At 36.8% G+C, this 24,719-nt stretch overlaps 1 protein-coding gene across 1 annotated transcript; it reads left to right on the top strand.

Moving 5' to 3' along the window:
* Positions 1 to 543: 543 nt before the first annotated feature.
* On the top strand, positions 544 to 19,560 carry MLC1 (modulator of VRAC current 1; the record flags this gene model as incomplete). Its single annotated transcript, XM_082490909.1, has 11 exons — positions 544 to 723; positions 2,883 to 2,972; positions 5,015 to 5,068; positions 5,165 to 5,266; positions 11,814 to 11,915; positions 13,038 to 13,109; positions 13,575 to 13,691; positions 14,627 to 14,683; positions 15,780 to 15,902; positions 17,349 to 17,516; positions 19,486 to 19,560. The coding sequence occupies 11 exons, from the start codon at positions 544 to 546 to the stop codon at positions 19,558 to 19,560; spliced, it is 1,140 nt and encodes a 379-aa protein (XP_082347035.1).
* Between the last annotated feature and the right edge of the window lie 5,159 nt (positions 19,561 to 24,719).

Below are 24,719 nucleotides of genomic sequence, written 5' to 3'. Positions count from 1 at the left end.
GTAAGTTAGAAAAAGTTTGCTGTAGCTGTGTTATTGTGAGTATATGAGTTCACTGAACTCATAGTGAAGTCTGTAATTTTAGATACCTGATAAGAAGTATTAAAATCAAATGGAAGTTAATATCTAAGCATGTTTAAATATCTTTTCTTACCTAGAGTTTAAAAAAAAGAAAAAAGCTTTGGTTATAGAGTTACCCTCAAACTAAACACTTCCAGAAATGGTTCTGAGATCTTGAAATAAAATTCTATTGAGGTATCATAGATACACAAAATTGCATTTTCTTGGTGTTTATACTGTATTATTATGAACTGTGGCTATAGGATGTAATTTACTTATAGTATGCAAGTAAGTTGTTAGAATGGTTACATAATTTGAAATGTAAATATGGCTCATTACTAAATATTGCTTTTATTGATCTTAAGTAGGCAAAAACCTAGTTGAGCGCTGATCTGAGTATGTGAAGGAACTAAATTATATTTTTGGTCTTTCTTCATAATTTGCATTTTCATTATTATTAATATTTGATTTCCTTTGTAAAGTGTTATGACCAGGGAAGAAGGTTACAGAGAAGAATTTAGCTATGACAGGATGCCAACTTTGGAGCGGGGAAAACAAGAGAATGGAAATTATATACCAGATATCAAATCCAGTGACCTTCAGCTATCAAAGAGGCTGCATCCTTGCTTTAGTTACAGAACATGGATATTTTCTTTGTTGATGGGAGTAAGTACTTTAAATGATACAAAATTTAAAAATGTAGGTGAGGTCTCAGTGCCCAGTAATCTGTTCTGTTTCACATAGTTTGGGGACCGACAATTTCATCACTGATCATATTGAATATAAATTTTTGTACAGAAAGGAACATATTTAGCAAATTCAGAATGTAACACTTCAGTGACTCATGGTATTCTTTGGATAATTCTGCACTAATCAAAGATGCTGTATGAAGGCTGATTTTTATCTTTAATAATAACCATATAGCATAAACAGGGTATGTCTGTTTTGTGGTAAATATTAACCCATATGTGTGTATAAGTACTGCCTTTTAGTAAAGAATGTAAAGTATCCTGATAATATTCTGTGAACATATTTTTAACTGTTAAAAGTACTTTACTTGCCATGATAGCATTTTGGCATTGAAAATATATATGGTACTTAAGTGCCACTTTCATCTTTCAGGGTTCAGTAGTCATGTCGTTATTTGGTAGAATCTTCATGTAGTGAGGTATATCCATCTGTTTCTTGCATGAATGTCACAGTGATTTGAATTTTATGTCACTGTTACAGTCATAGGACACTTATCTTGCATGTACATCATATGCTTCTTCATGTTCTGAGCCAAGTTGATTAAAGTTCATTATAGCAATTAGAATTTGATCTTTTCTGTCAGCTCATGTGTTTTGAAGAGTATTTTTTATTAAGAGCTAAAAATGTTTCACTGTTAATGTGGTAATCACTTACAGTGAATAAAAGTATTGCCTTATTTTCATGGAAAGAGCTGAAGATTTTTTCCTTTCTGACAGTCTGCGAAACTTGGATTTCCTTTCAGATGTACTGTTACATCAAAAGAGAGCAAAATAAGAGCTGGCTTTCTTTGCATTTAATTTCCTCAAACTTAATTGTCATAAAGGACAACTGTCTTTAATTAGATTTTTCCTTTTTACTGAGTTGTGAATGATTTGAGATACTAATGTTTAGTGATCGTTTGCTGAAGGCATATTACCAAGAAGCACGAATTTTATGCATAAATGAAAATGCAATTTTTTAAATAAACAAATCCAATAAATTCCAATTAGATTTTTCTCCCATGTATTATAGTGGTTAATCTTTCTCAACTCTTCTGAAAGACAGTGTTCAGAAAGGAAATCTGTATGCTAAGCAACAGAAGTCATAGTGAACAAAACCTCTACTTCAGGGACCAAACCATAGAGTGACATCAAAGTGGCTGCTAGTATGGGCTGTTCTTGTGCAGGAGCAATTCAATATGCTTCAAGCACAATTTTAAGTTGTGTTCTTTAAATAGTATTCTTTCAGTCCGCCAGAATTCTCTGTGTGTGCTTATATACACATATATGCAATCCTTATTTTCTGTCATTTTTTTGACAAGGACTTTTTAAAGACTCCCATAATTTTGTAATATGAAAAAAATGCCCAAATAAAACAAAAGAGCCCTTCTGTGTCTTATCTTCCCCAGCCCCTTCAAAGAAATGCGTACTTTGAGAAACGACAAGCAAAACTGAAAAATGTTAATAGAATACACTATTGCTGAGAGTGTAACTCTGGTAGTTATGAAATAAACTAAATAATAGTTAAAGTAGTAAACTAAAAAATAGTTAGCAAGGGAACAGGAAGAGTTGAACATTTATGAGTGTGCTACTGGACCAAAGCAGGAAGAGAGTTTGGAGAGAGACAGGAAGATAGGTAGAGGAATCTTCATCAATATATCCTAATATTAGTTTTGTTACTGCTTTCTAGTTGGTAATTGCTCAACGGCCCATATGCATAATGAATGTTGGTGGAACCAAGCAGGGAATGCAAAGTAGAGGCTTAGTAGAGGTTTCTGAAACATTTTTACCACTTAACACCGGCGTTACTGTTTGAGCATTTTATTAGGTATTTGCCAAGTCAGGGCACAATGCTTGATTCACACTGTCTTGTTTCAAACTGTATTGTTCAGTAGTGAGTCTTGGTAACCAGCAAAACATCTTCTTCAGAACTCAGCATGTTTTAATATTTTGCTTCAAAATTATTCACACAAAGACTGCATTATTAAATGTTCATCAGTAGCTTAATTTGAAAGGAATTACTGATTTCTATCTGACTAGTTGCTTTTTAAAAAATAGTTTTATTCATATTAATTTATCTTATTTGTTGCTTTGCAGACTTGCCTCCTTATTACTTCTGGCTTTTCACTATATCTGGGAAATATTTTTCCATCTGAAATGGATTATTTACGTTGTGCAGCAGGTTCAGTAAGCATTCTTAATTATTTGCTGTGGCTGTTTGACAGCAAAATCAGTATTAAATAATTTTTGTAGGTTTATTGTCTTTATATTCTGTCTGTCTTTTTACTACTAACTTTATTCATGGAAGATGTAATTCTGTATAACAGTTCATTAAATGGGTTTTCATAAAGACAAGCAGCTCACCACTAGCATACAGTAGTTATCCGCATGAACAATTTTTTGTGCTTGATTTTAAGAAAACTTGCATTGTTAAGTATTTGAGGAATTTCCTGGATAAATGCTGTCAGAATGTATTTCAGATTGTATTTCAAAGTATTACTTTTTCCGTGTATTTTGCCATAATATCCAAATACTGAAGCAGACTAAAAAGTTCTCTTGAATACTACTACTTTATTAGTAAAATATGCATTAAAGATGTCTGACACTTTCCAAAGTTCAATATTTGTTACTACAGTTTTAGGGACTCATACTTATTTTACCATATTACATATGCTTAATATATACACTTTAGATCTGTGTGCATAAGATAAGTCTGATATACTTGTTTTGTTCATGACAGGATTCTGTTTTGTCATTATTTTTGCAGCTTGGCTTGCAGATTTGTTTTAAGTTAGGTGCAAGACTAATGCTTTACTTTAAACAAACAAGTCCCAGGAGTTGTTCTGTGAATGAGTTGTACCTTATGTTTCTACTAGAGGCATTAGAATAAAGTTGAAGCAGTTTTTGAAGTTAATATCTTCACTGGTAGGTTAGTTTCTGCAACATTAGTGTTAGTTACTGAGATGTCTCTTTTTCTGCGACAAATCTTGTCTCTTTGAACTTTGGATTTATTGAGAATTTCCAAAGATCTGGTAAGTGCAGAAGGTTATCACATTGGGTTTGAATGGCTTGCTCTGGGTAAAGATGTGTACATTTGGGTGTCTGTATGTGAGCAAAGTGTTACAGCTCCTACTACAGATAATGCAGTCACTGTAGTTGGAAGAGCCTGGAGAGTGGTATGGCCAACTGACCACTAAGTGTCTAGTTTTGCACGAGCTGAATTGCTCTCTAGATTTTTTGACCGTCTTGACTAGTCGTAGGATTCAGGTGCCTAAACATAGTCATGTAGTGTTCTAGAGACTCTACGGTATCCAGAACATAAAAGGATGTTTTAATTATGTTAAATACAGGTCATTTAGGTGTTAAGAAAGTGCTGCCAAGAATTTTAAATGTCGCTATTAATCTAGTTATAGTGATTCCATTGTTAAGCCATCAGTGCTCAGATGTGTGAAAAGGTAATTAGTAAAGAAATGCAACGTTTGTTACGTGATCCACTATTTAACATGGAAACATTTTTAATAATTTTAGTTGAGCATATTTTTATTTTGCTTATTAGTATGTTGTGACATTATGTGTTTGTGGTTCTGTAATGATACCATATCTATTGTGGTGAGGAACAGCTAAGGCATAGATAAATCGCTTTGTAAAACTTTTCACTTATGTATGATTTTTCCATTTAGCTCTGCCCTTAATTAAAGAAACACAGTTCCTGGTGTACATGTTGGAGATCCCAGGCACAATTCTTAAAGTGTGATTTGACTCAGATCAGTTTTTACAAAGTTATTCAGAGCTGTGTTGAGACAGGCCAAATTTTAGCTTACACAACCATGACTTTGTCTGTTTAAAAGAATGTGGAGGCCCAGTTTGGGAGTAGCAGCGTTTTTCTTTTCCTGCTCAAGGATCTCAGGCCTTCTAGAGTTAATTGAAACTAACAAAGGCATGAAATGCCTCATGAAAGACTTTCTTTCTTTCCTTACCCATCACATTGTGCTGGGTAGCTAGTCAAAACTGAGGGATATGGAAGGCATGTTTAAACCTCTTGTAATCCTCAGATACTGATTGTAATTAATGAGTTTAGACAAGAGTGATGGACTTTCCTCAGAGTTTCTGATATGTTTGTCTAAGTTAACTGAAATATGAATTCAGATGATATAAAATAAATGTATAGAAATATATATAAAATTCTTTGTGCAGAATATCCCACTAGTCTTCTCTTTTAATTTTCCCAGTGTATTCCTTCAGCAGTTGTGAGCTTTGCTATAGCAAGGAATAAAATTAATGTGGTAAGTATAAGATTTTATTGGGAATTATCTTTCTTAATTTTTATTTTCCCCTGTGGTTAAAATGCGAGAGAAACCCATTCTGAAACTGTTTTTCAGATACCAAATTTTCAGATTCTATTTGTCTCTACGTTTGCTGTTACAACAACGTGTTTAATTTGGTTTGGATGCAAACTTGTCCTCAATCCATCAGCTATAAATGTAAGTTACTAAAACAATTACTAATGAATGCTACATTTATCTTTGTTAAAAAAAAAAAGGGGTGTGTGTGAGGTGGGTGGAGATCACGTGTGACTACATGGTTGTCAATACCCCAGTATTCCTACTTAGTCTGTGAGGAGAGATCATCTAGGAGTAACTTTACTTTTCTGAGTAAGATAAGACTGGAAAATTTACATTGGAAGTGAAGATTTGTGGCTAGAAGATGTGTGGTACAGCTAACTTAGAGAAGATTAATGTGGAAATGACTTTCCTGTCTTCTTGTATTCAAAGTTCGAAAACATGAATTTGATCTTCAAATGTGATCCAGTTTGATCAACAGACTGTTTTTCTGTTGACTGTAGCAAATCTTGGTTTTTGTTTTTTTTTTTTTTTTTTTTTTAAAGAGCAGGTTCAGAAGAGAAAATTGAAGATGAATTAGTAACTCATCTGTACATTAGCCAGATTTTAGGGTTGAATTGTATTGAAATGAGGTGTCCCAAATAGTGCTACTTCTAGGACATTTCATCATGAAATTAAGCATAGCCCTTTCCTGGATCTTCTTTAATGGATAGTTTTGCTTGTGAGGCCACCAGGAAAGAATGTCTTGATTAACATTTTTCTTATACATCATCAACAGAGTGCAGCAGTTACATCATTTGAAGCATACATATTTCATGCTGGGAAAAGTTCAGTGGTTTTGAGTCACAACCTTTTAACATCTGTCTTTGGTAGTCTGAGCCAAACCCTATAAATATAGGGCGGTTTTGGGTTTTTTGCTATGTTAAAGTGTTCTGAGACCTCTGTACTAATAAGAATATTGCAAGTATGAGTAAATAACAGAGCAATAGGTATTATCATTGCCATTGATGAATATTCATAATAGACTATCACAGAATAACAGTACAAAATACAACTATGCCATAGATTTTGCATGAAGGTTAATGACTGCTCTTATGTGTGATTGTTGTTCTTCTCCCACGATCCTATCAGCTATTGTGATTCTAAGAGCTCAGCAGTAATAATGGCTCCCCATAGTAATATAGCAGATCTGAATTAGTGTTAGTAACAAAAGACATTTCTAATAGAAAAATAGTGCAGATACTGTAGTTTGCTTTGGAATTATCTATGCTATTTTAATAACATCTGGTTAGCTCCAGATTTCACAGATGTTGAACTTTTAAATTAACCATGTTTACTTCCCATTAGAAAGTACAATGTATCAGGCCAATACTTACGAAGATGCTTTTTAAATTAATTAACGAAGTCTAGCTTCATGTTTCTGTGCAGCTGAGAGCAGTTTCTGTGCAATTTTCAGAGAGATGGAGTATTGCTGTCAGTCAGAGCTGTGGAGATTTAGCTCTCTGGACAGTCAAATCACTCAACTTCAAGTAGGCAGTTTTGCCCTGTGTTTGATGGGAGAATGTCATGGCCCCCTGGGTTCTGTGTGTGTCTCAGGACAGTTTATACCAGTCAATTCTTTGCACAACCTTTTCTAGCTTATTGCTAGTGTAGCAGTTCCCTTGTGCATTTGCCCCCTAAATGTCTTGGGCTGTTGGGGCTGAATGAATTATATAAAAGACATGGGGCTACTGCCTTTTCCCTTTTCCCTTCCTTTCTTGGTAGAGGGTTCAAATATTAGAAACCAGTCCAAGCATTCTGAGAGAAAACAGCAAAGAAGTGTGACTGCAGACAACTAGATCCTTTGCGTTCCTTTTCCCTGGTAGACAGGATCACAGTGCTGTTTGGACAGTGGAGGGCTATGTCTGCCCAAGAAGGGTAGGCCCAAGGGACTCATTTTGCTACCACAATAAATAGTTATTTTGTCATGAGCCCCAGTGTGACAAAATTAATTTTGCTTATGCTCTTGAGAAGCTTTGAGCTGTCCCTGTGAGCTTTGAGCTGGTCCTGTGTGTAAAAGCTTAACTTTAGTTGCATACTTTTGAAGTGAGTAGTTTTTGGATTGCATAAAAATTTGCGTTTTCTATTATTAAATATTAACAGCTTTTGTATTTTCAAGCCAGATCAAACCATTTGAAAAAAGAGATTATATTAGACTGAAGAAGTATGTGACAAACATTAAATGTATAACAAGGCAAATTCTCTGATTGCTAAATGTTAGTTATCTACAATGATATCCACAAGACATTCTTGGTTATGTGGTTTTAATTCTTTTCACTTGCCTATTGCATGTCCACACTGTGTTATTGATCACTGAATAAAGATAAGTCAGCAGCTTTCCAGTATCTAAAGGGCACCTACAAGAAAGCTGGAGAGGGACTTTTTACAAGGGCATGTAGTGATAGCATGAGGGGGAATGGCTTCAAACTGAAAGAGGGTAGATTTAGATTAGTGTCATGGTTTAGGCCAAATCCACCACTGGGGACCCGAGGGACCCCGAACGGGACCGACAGATGCTCCCTTCTACCCCTCTACAAAGAGAGAGGCAGAGGAGGAAAAAGAGACTTATGAGTTTAGAAGGAACTAAACTACTTTAATGAAATATTAATAATAAAATAAAAAGAAATAATGAAATATATACAAAACTGTATCAAGCTCCCGAGATGACAATCACGTCACCGGCTGGCACTGGGGCAGTCCCAGGCTGGACTCAGTGACGGACGGGAACTGGATTCCGGATCTGGATTCAGGATCGGGATCACAGGCAGACAAACAGAGTCCTCCTCAGACGTCGGCCATTGAAGGAAGAGCGCTGACCCTTTGATCCCTCAGCTTTTATACTGAGCATGAGGCAGATGGGATGGAATACCCTGTTGGTCAGTTTTGGCTCACCTGTCCTGTCCGCTCCTCCCTGCAGGTGGGACCCCACTATGCTTTTCCGCTTCCGCCCCTCCAACGTGGCAAATAACAAAGTTGGTTGGCCTTGGGGGTTATAGCAATGCATATAAGCAAGAGCCTCTCTGCATACCATGCCTGGGCATCAGCTGTAAACATTGGTCTTATCACTCTGAGAGAGTGAACGCTGACTGCACAATATGCAGTTAATTTCAGTAGTTAGAAAAGGCCCAGCTAAGAAGCGAAGTTACTGAACAAAATTGGTTCTGTTTTACCTCAAACCAGGACAATTAGATATCAGGAAAAATATTTCACTCTGAGGGTGGTGAGACACTGGCACAGGTTGCCCAGAGAAGTTGTGGGTGCCCCATCCCTGGAGGTGTTTAAGGCCAGGTTGGATGGGGCTTTGAGCAACCTGATCTAGTGGGAGGTGTCCCTGCCTATGGCAGGGGGGGTGGGACTAGATGATCTTTTAGGTCCCTTCCAACCTAAACCATTCTATTATAACTGTGTGCAAAGCTGGCACTGAAGCTTTTCTGAACCTTTCTGTCTTAAGAGTTATTCATGGTAGTGACTTGCTCTCCTCTTTGAAGGATACTGTTTCAGTGAGGCAGTCTCACTGTTTAGCAGCTCGCTGGCAGTGGTTTTCCATTACCTGTGTGGTATAAAAAAAGGTAGAACACCATCTCTTTAACTGTTCTTTCATCATATTTATTTTCCCTTTGTATGGGAAGCTGCACAAGAAAATAATACTAGGTCTGATGTGAAATCACTGCCAGTAGTTTAAAAGCAGTAAGACACATAAAAAGGATAAGTTTATCCAATTAAGCCAATTCATATTTAACCCCCCCCCACACACCCCACACCTCCCTTATAAAGGACCTGGGTAATTCTTCATTAGTGTTACTTGTGTTGATGGATAACTCTACAAAATTACTTTAGATGGCTAAATGGAATGCAAGATGCAAGTCATGTGACTGTGACTGTATGACACCACTCTAGTGATGACCAGTTCTGTAGTTAGTATACTATCAACATGAAGAATGCCATGTGTAAAAGATGCAAACTACTGCTGCTGCCCCTCTTTTCCTTCCCAGCTCTCAGGTTCAGAAGCCTGATGGATGAAAATGGGTGAAACCTTGGGTGTGTGTCTTGAACGGGATTCAGATTAGTTCCAAATTGAGTACATACATTTATTGCCTCCTTGTGAGTTCAGTGTCTGTACCTCCATTATAGTTGAGATGATCCAGTCACTGGGACCCTGCAATACGATCTTGTTTGCCTCAATGTAGATGGCTAAGGCAGGATTCTGTGGCCCGAACTCAAGCATCTCATATTTCAAATGTGCTGTGAGATATTCTGCCTGACTTCTGCTTCTACTCTGGATGTATAAGAATCTCCTGTCAGTTCTCTGTCATACATCCCATTCATGCAGGCACATTTAATGTGCTTGAGTATTTCAGATGGCGCTAGCAGCCAGTATAATTGAACCCCACCTCTGGAGACTGGTTGGCCTAGCTTTCGGGGTTGCCTCTCTTGTCTATACAGACTAGGCCGCCACTGGCTGTAGTGGAAGCTGAGGCAACATGGGTGCAAACAGATACTGGAATGTAGGTGCGTGATTTGGTTGCCTAACCATAAGCATCTCTCTTCACTAGGTGTATGTCCTGCCCTGCTCCAGCTACCGGTCCAGCAGGGCATCAGTGTCCTGTATGTCCTCTGTCATTGTTTGTCTGACCTGTGCAGATGTCTTGAAACATCTGTAGGATATCTTAAATCATGTTAAAAATACATGTTTAAGCAGCTATATTGAACTTTAAATTATTTAATCTTGAAATTAATTCAACCCTATCATACAGTTTCAGTGAACCATGTTTTTAATACCTGGTGCAGGTTCAGAGGAAATTGGGTTAAGGTTGTGCTAACCTGCTGCTTTCTACCCAGTTACACTTGCATGTCCCTTAGTCATGGAAGAGGATTAGGGACACAGCTTACTTGGGTCTCTGCTTCCGGTGGTAAATTTTATGTACAGTGGTAGTAGTAGAGATAACTGTCTTTAGTGCTTAGAAATCTAACATTGAATTTTCCATTGTTACAGATAATATTCTAGCTTTTTTTTTAAAAAAATAAAAACAACAAAACCACCCAAACTCCAGAACTGGAGATAAGATGTTTTTACTTTGGTCTAGGGGTATTGAACTAATTTTATGAGTGGAAGGCTCTATCTGATATCCTAGACATGTCATATCAGGAAAAAAGTACTGGAAAGATAAAAGTTAAATTAAAAAAAATCTAATTTATTTACTTTTACTTTTTCAATTTCTGTTATTTACTTCTTATAGCTAGCATTAAATGAACTAGTCCTTCAGTGTAGTTATAGTGCTTCTGGACTGAAGCTTGTATGTCTACTTGGCACTGCACTGTGTAGTGTGGCCTCACCCTCCCACGTCAGTACTAGCACTACATGTCAAAACATGTCCAAATCGTAGGAATTTACAGGCTGGATTAAATTGTTCTGCAGGCCACATGTTTGACACCTCTTCTTTTGCCAAATAATGTCTATTCTTCATGCTAGCACTTTCCCTACAAGGTTGCCACTATGATTTTCATTGCTGTTTGTGGCTCTAGTACAACTATACAGTCTGTTTTGTACTGCAAGACAGATAGTTCCAGTTATAATTTCCCAAGAAGGATGAATTTCAGTACCCAGAAAAGCCTTTCAAATCTGCCACTTATGATCTTTTTCAAGAAAACATGTGCTGCAAGATATGTGGCAGAGAAAAACAGATTTGATCGTCTACAAAGCAGGTCTGACATGAGGGAATAATATAATTCTGTTACTTTGCCCAATGGCCTGACCTAACCACCAAATGTTTTCTTGGGCTGCCAGCAGAAGAACATGGTGCTTTTGAAGATGGGAGAGGGAGATCCACTCTGTTGAACTTGCGTGCCTCTAGAAAATGATTCAGCCCATGTAGAATAGATACCTACCTCTTTTCATGAGATAATAAGCAACCGAAGAGAAATGTTAAGTATTACATTTACTTATTCATCTCGTGAAGATGAGCAATGGCAGGAGGAATGGCAGCATCTGTGTTTTTGCACAGTAATGTATAGTCGGTTAGACCTGCAAGAGTTGTGAAATCACAAGCGTTTATCAGTGCTCCACTAGCACTAGGTAGAGCACAGGGCTAGGATTCTTGGCCCAATTCTCTGTACTCTGTTTTGATTCAGCTTTAAACATTGCATTGCACCATTTGGAATACAGCGTAAGGGTTGGGAGCCTGTGTCCCTCTTTCCTGTCCCCCCTAATCAATTGTCTTAGCCCCTGGGCTACTAAGGCTTGTGCTTGTTTGTCCTCTTTCTGTTCCTGTGAATCTTCTATGATTTGCTGCAGTGTTCTGGTTTCATATGGGAGGTCCTGCAAAATGAAAATATACCCAGCAATCACCCCCTTGTCATTAAGTGCTCTTTTGGAAGACAATGATAATATCTTCAGGCAGAATATTCCCATAAATGACATAAATGTTTTTTTCTTAGATTAGTCATTCTGAATATTATGTTGACAGGTGTTGTCCTAGAAATTCATCAAGAACCAAGAAAACAGTTAATAAAGTATCTAATTAATAGATATAATAGATATGTTTAAATGTCACAAAAAATAGATGGACTGCTGGATCCTACTACATCCAGCCGCTTTCTATATGTTAATATGGAAGATGTAACTCATTTATGTCTGGGATTTTACTGACAGATAAATTTCAACTTGATTCTGCTTATTCTGCTGGAAATCTTCATGGCAACTACTGTGATTATTTCAGCTAGGTCTACTGAGGACTGCTGTACGAGAAAGAAAGTAAGTATCTTTAGGGATTAAAAAGTCTCTTTTTGGTGTTAAAAAATACTAGATTTTTTCTGTAAAACATAAGTTGACAAGTTACTGGCGACTACAGTATATTATTTCATATTACATAGAGTCATAGAATAGTTTGGATTGGAAGGGGCCTTTAAAGGTCATCTAGTCCAACCTCCTCTGCAGTGACTAGGGGCATCTCCAACTAGATCAGGTTGCTCAGAGCTCTGTCGAACCTGACCTTCAATGTTTCCAGGGATGGGGCATCTACCACCTCTCTGAGCAACCTGTTCTAGTGAAACTAGGTTCTGTTGTAAAACTAGATTTGAATAATAAATAAAAGTACTGTACTGAGCAGTAATAGCCTTCTCTATCTTTAAGAGTGCAATGGCCCTCTGCAAAATGACCTGTTGCAATTATACAGCACAGGGTGGTTTGAATATCTGATGAACAGGCATGGCAAATGTTTTATTTCTGTTTTGTAGAACAAAAATTAATGATGTATGAAAATATTAGAATTCTGTGACTTGTATGTGTGCAAGCAATGCCTTTTTGAATCGTGAGGTGGAGAAAGTATTCATTGTGTATGCCAATTTGATGGTATCTGGACAATGAATATTAGCTTCAGGATTTGGGTCTACAGATAAAATTTTTTTTAGTCACAAGTGCTCTCCCAAATCCCACCCTCATTTTTCTACAACAATACTTCTTTTAGTTAATAATGAAGCAAATGTGCTGTGCTGTTTTGTGTTCAGTGAAAGTATTGCTCGCTAGACAAAGTCATATATTGTACTGTCCTCCTTCAGTTACTGTTTATCCACATCAGTAAAAGCTGAAGGCTCAGGAAGAAAGTATGTATTTTCAAGGTGGAAAGGGGAGACAAGGTGACCGTATTTCTTTTTTGAACAGTGGTTGTATAGAAGCTAATCAGGGACTACCTCATTTGTTTTAATGTGATTGATGTGGTCTGACACTGGTGAACACCGTGGTGTGTCACTATCAGCTCTGATGGGCCCATCAGACGTTGCATGCCGCCATTAGGATCTGTAACAGGTCACCAAAATTTTAGAAAGAATTGTATTGGTTTCTGTATTGTTTTGATCATGACTTTTTATTCCCCTTTAGAATACTGCATATGACAGTACCGTCGTTTTGAGCAATGTCAGCTTTCCTACTCGAATTCTGAAGTCATACTCAGTAAGAAAAGTGTTTTCTTTCATTAAATCAATTTGTTCTTTCATCTTTCTAAGTGCTAAGCTTCTGTAAATCCAAGAAGAGATCAGTGTAGATAAGAGCTGAAAGAATTAAGACAGAAATGAGGTATATATCTTGCAATATTTTAGAATATTGCAAGATAAATGATAACTGCTGTTTCTAATAGGAAGGAGACTACTTAATGATTTCAGGATAAATAGCCTAAGCTGAACCGTTGTTCAGTGGAGCTAATAAATGAGAGCCTAAATATGTATAATGAAGCTAATCCTTTTTTCACTTAGGCCAGCTGGAGTTTTGCTGTATTTTAGATCTGAAGAACATTGACTTAATGCATAGCTAAGAGCATAAATGCATTTTTTCGTTCCAATGAGTCCCTTTCTATATGCAAGTAGGAAATGTGGTGTTCAAATGCACTGTTAATAATTTGTGTGCTCTTCTTTGTTTTAGGTAATTGAGGTGATTATTGGAATTTCATCAGTATTTGGTGGAATAATTGCTTTGAATATGGATGTTCTAGTCTCAGGTCCATATCTTTCAGTAACATTCTTTTGGATCTTAGTTGCTGTAAGTAGTGCAAAATGAAGGTACTCTTTTAAAACAATGTCTGATTTTTTTTTTTTTTTAAATTTTTAAATTTATTTTATTTTCCTATCCCTACTGGAATATTTGTTTGGCCCTAATACTAATTGGCAATTTCTGCTTAGCAAATAAATTAGAGCTTCAATATACTTAATATATTATGCGATATGCTTGTTCTATTTTGATTTACAGTACTTTGTTTCTTATAAAATGTTCTAATACATTTTCAGTCCTCAGTTCAGTAAAATGGAAATGAGTAATAAAACAAGGCTATTAGAAGTGAGGTGTTTTGACAAAAAAGTCCTAGGTTTTAGAATATTTCAGACTGCAAAATAAGAAGTTGAGTTTAGTTTCAGTGTGGCAGAATCCTTAGAACGTCACCTTTAGCCTGTCAGCCTTAACTGTCTTAAAAACCTGAGACTGATTGGTAACCCTTGTCACTAATAACAGCCTGTGCCTAGAAGCAGTGGCATCATGAAGGTTACTGTGCTACCCTGCTTGTCTCAAATTGAACCACTTGAGAAAGAAGACAATGAACATTAGATTTAGATATGGCTACTATGTCTGGAAAATCCCTCAGCACGAAGTGGAGAAAGATCACAAACAAGTTTTTCAGCATTCAGAATTCACAAAGTTCAGTGGGGTTTGCTAGGTTTTTATGTAGAAGTGTAAAGTTTTGAGGATAATCATACTTCAGCACGTGTAAGTTTAATACATGGTACTCATTAAGTGCAAATTAAATGAAGATCAGTGTTGTCTCCATTTCAGTAATTGATACTGTCATAATAAGTCTATACAGTTTTACCTTTTCAGGAAATTTAGGATGTGATCTGTGACTAGTGGGAATCACTGTAACTCAAGTGTAATTTGTATGATTTTTAAGTAGGTAAATATTTATTTTGTTATGCTTTTTTGTTTAGTGCTTTCCAAGTGCTATTGCAAGTCATGTAGCTGCTGAATATCCTAGTAAATGTCTGGTGAGTGTGTAAAATCTTTGGATTTCGTCATTAGAGGGGAGTAATGCTAAGAAAGCCTGCCTGGGATAGTGGGCGCTACTCATATTTGCTCTCTTGTTTTTAATTACTTCTACAAAATGTGACAGAAATCTGTAGCACAAGTGTAAACTGATATTCCTGAAAAGAAATCCAGTAGGTCCTTTGGAGACTTTAATTCCACCAACTCTAGAAAAGAATTCAAAGGACTGTTTGTTAGGGAGTGGGGGGGTGGGGTTGAACTGGTTACTTGGGAATGGATATTACTGTAGGAAAACAACATATCTCATATGGTATGCTCAGAACTGCTTTCATGCTCCTGAGCTGAGGTCCTTTCCTTTCTGTCTCCTTTCATTATGAGCTGTGGTTTCTGAAAGAAGTAAAATAGGTGTGCAGGCTGTACTGGACCTAGACCCTATTTTAAACAAAGTTCTCATCTGCATGACTAGCAACAAGGACTAAGAATATTCAGTAGAATGCATTTATTCCTTAACCGTCCCAGATGTGTAGTTAAGCCTCCTTAAAACATCTGTTCTAAGTTACAGTCATGCAACCATATTTAAGTCAGTAATGATGCATGACCACGACTGAAGTGAGAATTTGATCCTGTAGGATGATATTTGAATGAAAACTTGGCTGCTATTGTATTGAAATAAATTTGCAGTCAAATTTATTTGCATAGTTATTTTAGGTTGCAAGTCTGCAATATCTGCTGTTAATTCTCATTATTTCATACAAACTGAAGAATAAATTATACTTCTAAACTGGCTCTCTAAATTGAGTATTGCTTCCTCTATCTGCGTATGAAAGGCACTTTTAAAATCAAACAAAAGCCCCACCACCCATATTAAATGGAAAATTAATTACAAACCAACAGAGTTTTGGCTAGGAAACTTAATTTATTCAAAGCTTGCTTCTGTGTCTCCATGCAATATGTGGATGGATCTTTATTTGTCTCATATATATAATCCTACACATTTTTACATACTTTTGTTATGCTTGCTTCAAGGAGATATAGCTCACAAATCAAAGTGTTAACTTGTTTTTATTCTTATTTAACATTTATTATCTTAATTTTTAGGTTGAGGTCCTGATTGCCATTAGCAGTGTTACCTCTCCTTTGTTGTTCACAGCTTCTGCATACTTATCCTTCAGTATCATGCAAGTTGTTGACATCTTTAAAAATTATCCACCTGCTGTTAAAGTATGTATTTTTATACAATTGAAAAATTAACACCTACCTATTACAATAGCAACACAAGAATGAGTTAGGAAGTATAAGAAGATAAGGTACTGCATTATAAAAGTTGTATAAAATGTTATAGAAAAATTTCAAAAACTCTTATTTGACTAATGATATAATTTTAAGTATGTTAAATCTGTTGCCAACCTGGAATTATAGTTTAAAACAATGGGATATTATTCTAAAGAATCCGTTAAAAAAAAAAAAAAGTAATATGCTGCACTCCTTGAGGTTTTCATAAATTTGTAGTATATAAAAGATTCTAGGCTTCCTTGAAGAATACATTTTTCTGTTTCTTAGGATGTCTACCAACAGGTGGCATGTTGGGATTGTAAACGTACACCTGGATTCATTCAAAGCCTGGATTGGGGCTGAGAAGAAAAAAAGTTTGCAAATCTTAAAGCATTTCAATATGAAGTATTACCAGTGCATTGCTGAAGAGCTTTCTACGGCTTTACTGTCAAAGTGTTTACCAATCTGTGATGATGTCCAAAGAACCATTTATGGGGATTAAAATAGTGTCAATAAGAGTCTTGACTCTTAATATCCTCTAGTCCTTAAGTATTTTTGTGATTTTAGAAGAAGAGACGGAAAATGTTTGTTAAGCTGAGATCTTAGGGACTGGAAAAAACAGCTTTTGGTTATGTGATCCTATTCTGATAATGGAGGAGCATAATATGTTGTTGGACCTCAGGAAGTGGCCATGGCTTACATGCTCTCTTTAAGTAGCTTCTCCTGTTGCACATGATGGAGAGAGTAGACTGGACTGCCTAGACAGTTGGTGTCACCCTACAGAGCATTTCTTGCATTCTTACGCTACTCTGTGTCTGGATTCAGTGAGAGTGGGCTGCTCTGCTAAGGAGCATGAACAGTGGAGTGGAAGGTGACAGCAAGGCAGACAAGGATGGTGACTGCATTAGCAGGGGGTGTTAGTCTTACAGTACCCAAAAAAAGAAAAACAAGGCAGGTCGTCTGGCTATTGTAACCAGGTTCAGCCAATAGTTCAGTGATTGCCAGACAAGTCCATAGTAGTGAGGCAGATCCAAGGTCCGCCAGGAATTCAAGTCAGCAGGGCAAGGTCAGAGTCAGCAAGGCACAAAGCCAGGCCCAAGCATAGCTGCAATATTGTTCAGGTCAGAGGCTCTATGTTTTAGAGGGTGGTTTCCTCAATTCTGTTCTATTTCTAGAGGAAAAAAATGATTTTGCAAATTAATATTTTGTTAAAAATTATCCATCTGTTCTACTTTGAGCAAACTCAGGCATTCAAATTTTAATTGAAGCTTCATACTGAAATAAATTATAATTTGTGTTAAAAAATTCAATCTAGATACAAATCTCAAGGGGTGGGAATGGCAGAAAATATTTTATTCAGGTAGTTAACAACATACTTAATGTCTCTATTTTCAGCAATCTTATGATGTACTCCTGTTGCTTCTGATGTTGATGCTGCTAATTCAGGCGTGCCTTACTATTGGAACTGTAATACAGTGTGTCAATTACAAGACAAAAATGAAACTACATGATTCGTCATGGACAGCATCACAGGTTAAAAAACAGGAGTACAGAACAACAGAGGTATGGATGCTTATAAAATTTTAAAAATCTATATTTCAAAATATTTTTTTAATGTTTTGTGTTACATAATTCAGATCACAATTAAAAGCTGTTCTGTAAAGATGTTAATGCACTGGTGAACTTTGTAATAAAGAGATAATGTTTTGCTGATTAAATGATAACTGGGGCATGAAAGACTCTATGTTTATATCCACGACAAGTCCTGTTAAGAGAGAAACAATTGTAAGGTTAAATCCCCCTTTTGTTCCTGTTTGTTGTATGGGCTTCCAATTACAGATTAGGTTCATCATTGCACTAAGACAAAATGATAGTCCTACTGTCCTACTCCACAGGATGCAGATCCATAATTGCTATTTATATGTTCAAATGAAGTTATAGAAAAGACAATGAGCCTTGCATGACCGTGTTCTGATAGTGAGATAGCCATCTATTAAGAAAGGAATGGATTTAGCCCCTTCTATGTGAGCAAAAGTTTTGGGCTATGGAAAGAGAGTACTTAATATAGTTGTACCTTTCCAAGGCCTGCTGTGGGGAAGTGAATTTACTAAGCTGAGTTAGTTCTCTTAAGTCCCATAAACTGTGAATGGGAAGAGTTAAGAACCTGGAGCATAAAAACAACAGTGGGCAAGCTGAGTGAGTGGCTACCTGTGCTGGACAGTATGAAATAGTGTGCAGAGGAGCATGCCTGGAATCCCAGTTCTCTCCATGTCCTAACTGCAGTACCAAAGTTGGCATTAAAGATCAGAATTGATATTTCCCTCCATTTCCTTCCTGCACTTACACATTCAAGCTATATTTTTAGATACAGATTTGGCACGTACTTTTTTAGAGCATAATGGTGGCAGTATTACTGTTACCGCTTTTCATGTAGTCATTCAGGGTTAGAATGCTATTTCAGAGACTTGTGGGCAACCCAGCATTCTTCAGCCTGCATAGGTTAACTACACTCATTTTCTAGTACAGCACTGTAGCCCTCTGCTGTACAGAGCAAAGCACTTTATCCTTAAAGGCTAGGAGAGAGTAACTCACATTAACTGGGTGCTTACTTCATGGCCCAGCACTAGAAAGAGTGAGTGCTGCATTCAGTCCCTGCTCTAGAAAGAGCAAATGCATTGAAACAGCACTGGATAAGAGAGCATTGGGAGCAGGGACTGAAATTCAGTCAAGTCGTTATACAGCTGGTAATGGAAAGTGGAACCTGTGGATTTATGTCCCCTCAGGCTGCTGAGGGCATTCTGTGTAGGTTGCTTATTTTCTGGATGTGTGTCCTGAGAGTTATGTTCTGTATAAAAGATGATGCGCAGCAGCATCAACTGCTTTAACTGCTGCAAGTTACATTTTGGACCATAGGTTGTGGCATGGCTGACCAGATCTATTCTGGGGACTATTTAAGTATACCTAGTTTGTGAGTCGCTGAGAAACTGGGTGCAAGATAAATGCTAAAAGGTGCACTTTGTCTAGAAAAGCAACACTTTTTTGCTTACCTTTTAGTATTTAAACACATGAACAACATTATAGGTGAAATTGTAGGTCGCTTTGGCTTCTCAGAAGTCTGTGTTCTTAGGCAAGACCTTAGTTTGCTTGCATGTATGTAGATAAATCTTGCTTCAGTTGCAGCGTAGGGGTTTACTTCTGGCTTTGGGTTTGGAGATTTAGATACTAGGGCTTTCAGTCACATTTTGCAAAAATCCTGAAAAAATGATCCAAGTAACATGTTTAAAATAGGAATTTGGCCAAGTTTCTTTGACCTAAGTATTATACAATTTACACTATTATATTTTATAAGTGTATACTATACAATATACAAAACAATACAATTTACAATGTATAGACCATTAAAATATTCAGACTGTAACTATTCATGTTTATGTTCTCCTAGCTTCTCTCAGATATTTATTTGCTTGAACTTCAGTTTTTAACCAAAGCATTGTTTCATGTTTCCATTTGTCTGAAATGTGTTTGCTTTTAGGTTTCCAATAATACCTTAAAGGATTTTGACAAAGACAAAGCCTGGAAAGCAGTTGTGGTGCAGATGGCTCAGTAGTTTGGATTCTGCAGATGCAGCCAATACAGTCCAAGCCAATACAGCAAATCAACTGTTTGAATTAAGGCTTAAAAACTTTTCAGTTTATAAACAGCAATATAGTTACAGCAGTAGGAGCCAAGGAATAACACAGTAAATAATGTCTTTCTAATAATTTTGAACTGTATTGATAATATTTTTAACACATCTCTCTTTTCTGTTGGTATCTGTATTGTAGTGTTGCTTTCGAAGATACCTTTAGAAAAAAGGTATTGAGCCACATGGATTTATGCTGATGGCAAAGTAAAATATGACAATATGTAGTAGGCTTCATATATTTGCAAGAGATTGTTATAACTGCAGTTATGCAGTCAGTGTAACTGATAAATGCTTTTGTAAAGTTATGAGTACAAGTCATAATTGATATTTTTGCTTATACTTCACTTTTGTAGGAGTTGTGAAGTTGTTTTGCATCTCATTGCTTTTATATAAATAAAAGTCTTTATTATGTGGAAACTCAAGAACGTGGATTGACATTCTAATTGGAGAGGTGAAAACAGAATATTCTTTCCCATGAATCTTCCATTTCTGGACTGTTAAATGGGGAAGGGGCTTTTTCTGAGTGGCCAGACACAATATCTACTAGCCAAAGCAAAAAGATAACAACAAACAGAAGCAATCAGCCAAATAACAGGAGATACTACTGATATTGAGAGTTTTTTCACATTTATTTGTTTTTCTAGCTATCTTTAAAACTTAGAGCCTAGCTGCCTTTAAACAAGGAATACCCTCCATACAGATTGCCTTTGCCTAGGTGAATTATGTTTAGTATTAGGCATACTATTATTATTGTGAAGATTTCAAACACTATAGGAATTTCCATTTTAATAGGCTTTTTGGTGTAACTAGGGAGATAGTTGCTGACAAGGTTTTTTGATGTTTTTATTGATTTATTGTTGGTTTTTGAAAAGTTCTAGACTTTGAGGTTCATTCTTTTTTAATCTGAAATAACCCAAATCATTTATTCAGAGCATGCTGCAAAGCTTGCCTTTTTGCTTTTGGGGAGTGGAAATAGAGAGAAAGATGTGTACAGTGCAGAGCTTTTCTGGCATGCTAGCATGTTTTCTTTTGTTTTCAGGAAACCTGATAATTATTATGTCATTTTAATACAACGAGAATACTCTTTCAAGTTTAGAGCAGTGCTTCTTCAGGGCATGTATGCAGCAGCCTCTCCATTCACCTAAAATAGTGTATGATTTTGGTCCAGACTAATATATCAACGGCCAGAGGATGCAGCTGCTGCTTCCTTAAATACTGCCAAATTTCACTCTTCTACTGGTGGTACTCGTGTGAACATTCTCTCAACAAGGCAGATAAATAATAATGTATCTGCTGCAATCTTACTATTTTTATAAATAGAAAAAGTTAGTTTTCAATTGTACACTATTTTTTGAAAGTCACAAAGAAATAGTGACAGTTCTACCTAAAAATAAACATCTAAACAACTTTTTCAATCTCACACATGGATTGAAACTGGACAAAGACTGTAGGTAGTGTAGAAGTTCTTAATGAATCACTGTAAAGCGAAAAGGTACAAGTCATATGTAGAATAGAGTGAATGTATCTTAACCATTTGCTTTTTTTAATGTGGTAACACACTTGCCTTTGTTTAACTGAATCTGTATCTTCAAGAGGTCATCTGTATCTTTTCTGTCAAATGATTATTGGCTTTGGTTATCCAGAAGGTTAGATAGAAGTAGATACTACTTCTGCTACTGACCTTGGTTGGAAAAGAAATTAAGGGGAAGTTGCACATTCTGAAGGAATTTCCTTTCCGAAAAACGCTTGTAAGGAACTAGGCACTCAGGGTCTTTAACCTCCTTTTGAGTCAAATGCTTTGAGGTGCTCTCCTCCAAACAGTGAGAACCTTTTAAACAGTTACTGATCTTTGTTTTGCTGTCAGGAGTGGCTGGGAAGAACCTAATGACACGATTTAAAGGGGATATTTACCTTTATTTTGAGGAACTATAATATTTGTTTCTGTTAAAACACATGCCTAGTTATGGTTAGAAAAGCAGTATGTTTGTAGTTTTGTGGGACCTAAGCTCCTGTTATGAACCTGGGCTTAAAATACCTTAGGTGTCCAACTAGAATGAGAGATCCGGGAGAAGCAGTACACTGCCTTGCCTCCCTCCCCGACAACAGGAGTACAGACCTCTCTTTGTAACCAGAAATGTCTCTATGTCAAATGGACGGTGCATACGTGTTTTTATTTGCACATGTATATTCTGCATGGGTAGTTTTGAGTTGATACAAGTTTTTTAGATCTTTCCTACTATTCATCTCCAGCAGCTGAAAGGGGAGATTTTTGCAAGGTGAATGAGCTAATCTAACTCAGTTCTGGAAGGGGTTGTCTCGTCTGGCTTCTTCCCTTGTGCTGGCTGTGGCTGGTATCTGATTAAACTGGCAGAAGATTTATTGATTAAAGAAATTATTCATTTCATGCTGCTTTAGCCAGCTTAGTGCACTGCAAACTCATAGTGGCCATCTTTAGATCTTGGATATGACTTCACGCCAACTAGAGGTAGATCAACAAGAATATTTGTCTTTTGTGAGTACTTCCTTTGTCCTTTCCCATCACATTCCTTGCCTATGTTTTGCCTTGGTCATGTTCCCCTTCTCTTTTCCATTCCCCGTTTGAAAAAGTAGACTTGTACATAATCCATACCAGGAATTACAATTTTAAACTGACCATATAATCAGTTGGTTTATGTGTAAATCACTGTCAATTATAGTTGGAGTTAAAGGAGTTTCTCAAATAAAAAATTGCATGTTTTGTGATCTGAGTCTTGTGTTTCTGAAAAGAATCTGTGAGATCAAAATAACATAATCTAAATTAGTTTCAGAAATTGGAGTAGTCAGGCTTCCCTGGCAACTGAATTGGTTTTGTAATGATTTCCTGTTTTTTCAAATGTTAGAAGTACTTTTGTTTGTTACAGAGTGGGAAGTCCCTTAGGGAGAAACCAACACAAGAAAATGTTAGTATCATCCATTTTATGAATAGTAGTATCTTAGATAAAGTATCCTCAAAAGACAAGTTTTGGATTATTAACCCCCTTAACCCCTCTCCTTATCTGGTGTTACCTGTCTAATGCTAATAAGATATTTCACAGTATACTGTTTTTCTGCCTGTATATTTATAGGGAAACAGCCAAGGAGTGAAATAGAGCTGCATGTGTTATGATGAATCAGATTCACGCAAGAGGAAAAACATGCCTGCTAGCTTTAAGCAGTCAAGAAAGAAATGCCCATGAAAACAGTTTGTATTGGCCAGTTACTTTGTAATCGGTGTTCTGTTAATACCAGGGTACGACCATCGAATATAACCAAAAATTGCTTTTCATGCTTCTTTTTTCAAGACAAGATAGGTCTACAGGTATAAAATATTCTTATGTAATGCTTACTGGAGTTTTCCTCGGAGTACTTTTTTTAACATTTATTTCCTACTTTGATTCATTCAAAAGTTATAACCTCTTTAGTGAACAAGTTATAAGTATTCTTTTCTGTCCTGTAAAGATAAACTGTTTCTGGAGAAAGAATGTAAGACTAATACTGAATTTTTTTTTTTTAATTTTTTTCCCTAGCTGACTCCATTTTTTAAATCTGATGTAGCTCCTAATCCAAGAAACATCTTTTACATAGATACTTGGTAGTGGCCATTTCTTCAAACATAGGGCAGAGTGTTTAGGTTTAAACAGGCCCTGTTCTTTTCTCCTCTGCTCATTGTGAACCATGGAGGCTGAAATCCAGATAACCAGAGTTTGTGGGGATTCTTACCACCTCCAGGTTCTGCAAAGGGAAAATAAGAGTGTGTGTGTAACACTGTATGCATAGGATGATTTGCTGTTTTGTATTGCATGGTTTTGTGCTTTACACCATCAGACTTCGGGCATCCAGCAGGAATTTGGAAATGCGTTCCTGTATTGCCAGCTCTGCTTTCCAGCACCTACCAGAGGCCAAGTGCTTCTGCAGGGGCTGAGTTGCTGGAGGTTGCCCCAACATTGCTTGTTTTCAGAAGTGCCACCAGAGGAGAGATGCTGATGGAGTGCCTCCTACCTCCATGTCTCCTACCTCTGTACTTCCATGCTGTCTGCATAGGGTGTAGCCTGTCTTTCCTACTGGTCCCAATTGACAGTGCAGGGGTCATCACTGGTTCTTGCTTGTTTATGCGTTTGCCATTTAACAAATAACCAGGATTAATATCAACTACTCTGGAGCTTGTTTTTCTTGACTCACTTAGGCTCAGTTCTGAGGATAGGTACTCTTTGCCAGCAGTCCTGGCTTAAATGATTCATGTTCTTACGCTGCATGTTTACCCATTTCCATTAAAGCCTATGGAAAAAGTCTCATTTATTTCAATATGGTTCATCCTGGAGTTTTTGTATTTATTTTTATGTTCTTTCCAACATCTGATTTATATAAAAAGTTGCATAAAATCAGAATTATTTTATCTGTATTATATAAACACTGAAGTTCAAGATTGAAGTTTAAGATCGAAATGGGAAGGAAAAAAGCTATCATTAAAACTTCAACCTACTCCACACTATCTACTACTACACTGAGTTCCACCAGAATGCTTGTGATGCTTCAAACTGATCTGCCTAAAAAAAACCCCAAATCTCTCAAATAGCATAAAATCACTCTTTGTTCTGAAGAAGTTTTAAAGCTGCATCAGTTGCCTTATTCAGTTTACAATGTGGCTCCACATTGTGGAAGAATGGTGGGGTACCTCACCAACCTCTCTGATGTGGATGAGAAAGTCTGTTCACTCATAGCGGTGATCAGCTCAAAGTGATTAAGTGTAGTTTGCTTGTTTGGCATTTCTGATTGAAAGGACTTGATGATGTGGGGCTGCTGAGAAATTCCAAGTGGTCCTGTTTGGAAAACAGAAGGTACAAGTGACAGAAGGAGCAGAAGAGAGAGAAAGTAGCTTTGCTCCTCGTCACTATCCTACGGTAGCTGCTGGCAAGCAAAACTGTGATGTATCTTCACCTGTTTGGAAAGGTGTCTGGGAAGCTCAGTGGTAACAAATGAATGTTGTTTTAAACATCTGCCTCCCTTAAAGAAGACTTTTTGTTACTTGTTGTGTGCAAAGAAATTCATCTGCATACTGGTCTGTG

This window comes from Vanellus vanellus (assembly GCF_965231255.1).
Source record: "Vanellus vanellus genome assembly, chromosome: 1".
In the NCBI taxonomy this organism is placed as follows: domain Eukaryota; kingdom Metazoa; phylum Chordata; class Aves; order Charadriiformes; family Charadriidae; genus Vanellus; species Vanellus vanellus.
This window is presented reverse-complemented; position numbering and strand designations above follow the sequence as displayed.